This window comes from Nannobrachium achirus (assembly GCF_963921795.1).
Source record: "Nannobrachium achirus genome assembly, chromosome: 4".
NCBI classification, from domain to species: Eukaryota; Metazoa; Chordata; class Actinopteri; order Myctophiformes; family Myctophidae; genus Nannobrachium; species Nannobrachium achirus.
The window spans coordinates 1,192,548-1,197,547 of record NC_137813.1 but is presented as its reverse complement, the minus strand read 5'-3'; the positions used below and the strand labels follow the sequence as shown (position 1 = coordinate 1,197,547).

General features: G+C 40.6%; 1 protein-coding gene across 1 annotated transcript in view; it reads right to left on the bottom strand.

The window, feature by feature from the left end:
* Nucleotides 1-5,000, bottom strand: part of col1a1a (collagen, type I, alpha 1a) — a gene marked incomplete at its 5' end in the record, with an annotated part of 159,390 nt that overhangs the window by 25,189 nt on the left and 129,201 nt on the right. The window contains 4 exon segments of the mRNA XM_080724831.1: nt 409-507; nt 1,040-1,093; nt 1,807-1,851; nt 2,957-3,010. Of these exon segments, the coding sequence (XP_080580957.1) occupies nt 409-507; nt 1,040-1,093; nt 1,807-1,851; nt 2,957-3,010 (252 nt within the window).

Here is a 5,000-nt window from a genome sequence, read left to right as displayed (position 1 = left end):
TAATAGATAGATAGTAGTTCTAGTGAAGTTCTACTGGAGGTCCAACAGACATCCTAGAGATGATCTAGAGGTGTTCTAGAGAAGTACAGGTCCTACTGAGGTTCTAGATATGATCTACAGATGTTCTAGAGAAGTTCTACTGAGGTTCTAATGGAGTTCCAGAGAGATCCTAAAAAGGTTCTTCTACTGAAGTTCTGGTGAATTTGTTCTAAAGATCCTAGAACTAGACCTTCTAGAGAGGTCCAACAGAGGTCATAGAAAGGTCATAATGAGGTCATATAGAGGTCATACAGAGGTCATAGAGGTCATATAGAGGTCATACAGAGGTCATAGAGGTCATATAGAGGTCATACATAGGTCCTAGAGGTCATAGATGTCAAACAGAGGTCATAGAGGTGATGAACTCACAGCAGGGCCAGCAGCTCCAGCGGGTCCAGGGTTACCAGGCTCTCCACGGGCTCCTGCAGGGCCTTCTGGTCCACGAGCGCCCTGAGCTCCAAGCTCTCCCTGTAACATGAATAACACAATAACATCATCAATACATCAATATGTCTATCTATAAACCTCTCCCTGTAACATGAATAACACAATAATATAATATATCTCTTTGGACTGTACACTACAGTACTCTTTTTCTTTTTCTTACTTCTTTGTAACTTGTAACCTTAACTGCTGTGCTGCCTCTGGGCAACCGAATTTCCCCTGTGGGATAATAAAGGTATCTATCTATCTATCTATCTATCTATCTATCTATCTATCTATCTATCTATCTGAAACCAAACTGAATAAGAACTCACTGTAAAACTAGAACTGGGCTGTGAAGTGTTTTGAGACACTGGTGTTTTCTGAAACATTTCTCAGTAGAAATGTAAACTCTTGTGGATAAAATGAATCCATTTAAAACAGTAAATCCATTTCATGTTTTCTCCTGCTCTGATGGACCACCCAAACTACTTCCTGTTTGGATCACATGACCCCTGTGGGCGGGTCCACAGGGTCAAAGGTCAAGCAGCTAACAGGACGGGGTCGTAGGTCGTACCTTAGCTCCGGGACCACCGGGGAATCCAGGGGGGCCGGAAGGTCCAGTAGGACCCTGGAGAGAGAGAGAGAGAGAGAGAGAGAGAGAGAGAGAGAGAGAGAGAGAGAGAGAGAGAGAGAGAGAGAGAGAGACAGACATTCAGAAACTATCAGAATAACCAGTAAGACACCTAAGGGCGAAAAGGGACCTCGCCCTTTAGTGTGGTTGGCCTATCAGGGCATCATCTGGGAATCAGATGTAGAGGTCAGCTCCATATATGGAGATCTAGGTGACGATCCAGTCGTCTCCATCTGGGAATCAGATGTAGAGGACAGGGATCTCCATATATGGGCATAATAGGGACAAGGACGTAATTCATTTGCAAGTGTGACTCGTGTCACACACTGGTTAAACTGACACAATATATGTCCATATATGGGCATTCCCAGATATGAGCTTTATATTGATGGGCCTGAAAGGGATTCTATTGGTTCCTGTTTCTGTTAGTAAAGGGATTCTATTGGTTCCTGTTTCTGTTAGTAAAGGGATTCTATTGGTTCCTGTTTCTGTTAGTAAAGAGATTCTATTGGTTCCTGTTTCTGTTAGTAAAGAGATTCTATTGGTTCCTGTTTCTGTTAGTAAAGAGATTCTATTGGTTCCTGTTTCTGTTAGTAAAGAGATTCTATTGGTTCCTGTTTCTGTTAGTGAAGGGATTCTATTGGTTCCTGTTTCTGTTAGTAAAGAGATTCTATTGGTTCCTGTTTCTGTTAGTAAAGAGTGAGACTTACAGGAGGTCCAGCAGCACCAGTAGCACCATCGTTTCCACGAGCACCCTGCAACAACACATCATGTGATTGGTTATTCACTGAGCAACACACCATGTGATTGGTTCATTCACTGAGCAACACACCATGTGATTGGTTCATTCACTGAGCAACACACCATGTGATTGGTTATTCACTGAGCAACACACCATATGATTGGTTCATTCACTGAGCAACACACCATGTGATTGGTTCATTTACTGAGCAACACACCATGTGATTGGTTCATTCACTGAGCAACATGTGTCAGAAGCAGATAAATGTAATTCTTATACGACATATAAAATAAAAAATAGAGAATTATTGGATGAAATATTTAGGAAACACAGAAAACAGTCTAAACTGAGAGGTATTGATCTATAATATCTGAAATGCATAATATAAGAAGAACTAAACTTGAGTTCTGGGCAGTGTTGATTTCGTCGACTAAAACTATGACGAAAAATGTTTGTCGACTGCGTTTTTTTCACTGACGAAAACTAAATAAAAACTAGATAAAAACTAAGCTGTGATGACTAAAACTAAGACTAAATATATTGACAATTTCGTCAACAAAATAAAAACTAGACTAAAACGTTAGGGAGGGACTGGTGGACAAGGGAGTCATTTTATGTTTGGTTGCTCTCAGCTGTTGCATGCTGAAAATAGCAGATCTACAAGCTCACAACTGCGACGCGTTGTGAGCTTGTAGATCGGCTATTTTCAGCATGCAATAAAGTGCAAAATCAGTCATTATGATACCATCAAGGCCTGCCAAAATACATTTCAGTTGACTAAATCAACTGTAGATTTAGTCGCCTAAAATCGTATGATATTTAGTCGACTAAAATTTGACTAAAACAAAAACTTTTCAGGTGACTAAATTATGACTAAAACTAAATTACATTTTATTCAAAAGACTATGACTAAAACTAAATGAAAATTTGCTGTCAAAAACAACATTGGTTCTGGGAACCTATGGGTGGGAGCTTCCTAATATGGAGCTTGGTCCCGGACCTTCACAGGTTCTGGAAAGTTCTGGTTCTGCCCTGTAGTAGTGACTTTACAGTGTGTGTGTGTGTGTGTGTGTGTGGGTGCGTGCGTGCGTGTGCGTGCACATGTGTGTGTAACTCACAGCAGCTCCGTTGGGTCCGGCACGTCCTCTCTCACCGGGGAGACCGCGAGGTCCCTGTAACCATGACGACAGCTCGTTAGTAACCATGACGACAGCTCGTTAGTAACCATGACGACAGACAGGACACAGGCAGACACATGGCAACAGACACTGAGTCAGTCAGTCGTCCCCGGCCGCCTCTCTCTGATCATAATAAGGCTGTCAGGATTTTCGATTCGAACCGGAATTAATCGAAATTGACGTTCGATTCGGTGAATCGAAATCACACAACCTGAATCACAATTCACTTCCGCCAACGTCAAATTGTTATTCTCATCCTCATGTTATGTTATTATTCAAATAAAAGTCACTTTTTGAGAAACAAGTGTTTTTCTTTACAAATCAAGACAATAGCCTAAATGGGTCATATAGCTGGCATTGCTGAAATAGGATATACTTTAACTCATTCTGGGCGATGCCCGTAGAAACCGTAGATTTCCCGCTGTACCGCGGTGCCATGCCCGTCGAACCCGGAAGTTTAATTAGCTTTAATCATTATGAAAGGATTAAAAGTATTATCGCAAATTTTCGCTGATTCTGGCTCTTTAGGCCCGCCCCCCTAACTGTATCCGGTCATTTCCGGTCTGGACCGGATCTAGCTTTCCGTATCCGGTCTGAGCCTGGGCCATAGTCCGTTGGTTTACAGTGTAACAGAGGAGAAAGCTACTCGGCGATGGAACATTCGTTTTTCAATCGGATTTTTGCGTTTGGAAACTTTGATCCAGTCTCTACACGCCTGGATTATGATCCCCGCACATATCGTGCGTTTTGTGCGCGAACGTGTCCACTTGTTACCATAGCGCACAGTTGGCTTTTTTCAATGCTTTTTCATGTAAACACTGGCTGATAAGCAGGGATACAGCGTGGCAACGGATATGTCTATTTCAATGGGGTTTTTTTTATTCGAAAGCTTGTCACCGAGTCTACAGTCTACTAGATGAGTCGCGCACAGATTGTGCACGATGCGTGCGCGTGCCCACGTTAAAAGGTGAGGACAATTTGGCAGCTGCTTACTAGAGCTATGTTTAAAATGGCAGCAAAATTGTTAATAGTAGCCTATATATCCTATATCCTATATCGTATCGAAAATCAAATAGAATCGAATCGTGACCTTAAAATGGAAAGTTGTATTGAATCGTGGATTAGGCCTATCATGACAGCCCTAGTGCATAAACTATGATGTCATGAGTCAGGTGACCAACACACTGTGATGTCATGAGTCAGGTGACCAACACACTGTGATGTGTGACGGACCTTTTTATTTATTTCCACATAACAAGTAACAACTCTAAGGCAGTGTGGGGGAAGTTACTTTGAAAGCGTAACTTTTACAGTTACAAGTAACTCACCATGGCAGTAACTTGATCAAGTTAAAGTTATACCCCTGGAGAAATGTAACTTATAAAGTTTCAAGTTACAAAAGTAACTTGAGTAACTTGAGTTACTTTTTTTCAGCGTTAAATTGAGAATGTACATGTGGTGTACATGAAACAAAATATAATATCCTACAAAAAAAGTCACATGCCAGCAGAAATATGCCTCAGTCTCAACTGAGTTTCATGTTTTATTTAAAAATATCTGTTGAGGACATTTGATCATCAATCTTAACAAAACTTAAATGTACAATTAAAACTTTGCTTGTAACTTCTTGTAACTTGTAACTTGAGGCAAAAATTACCCAAAAAGTATCTCAGTTACTTGACGAGTTACAGAAATATGAATGTAACTCAGTTACCAGCAAGTTATAGCAAAATGTAACTTAGTTACGTAGCTCAGTTACATGTAACTTTAACTTCCCCAATACTGCTCTAAGGTATATTAATGACATAGTTCAATGTTAAAAATGGGTGTTTACCCCTTTAACCTTGACCTAGAGTTGACCTACGGTTAGCAGTCTAAATGTGTCATGTAGGATATAATAATGATCTCATTATCCTACACTTTACATTTATTTTTCCTTTTATCATTTTTATCCCACAATTTTCTAACCCATTTTTTCACCCAG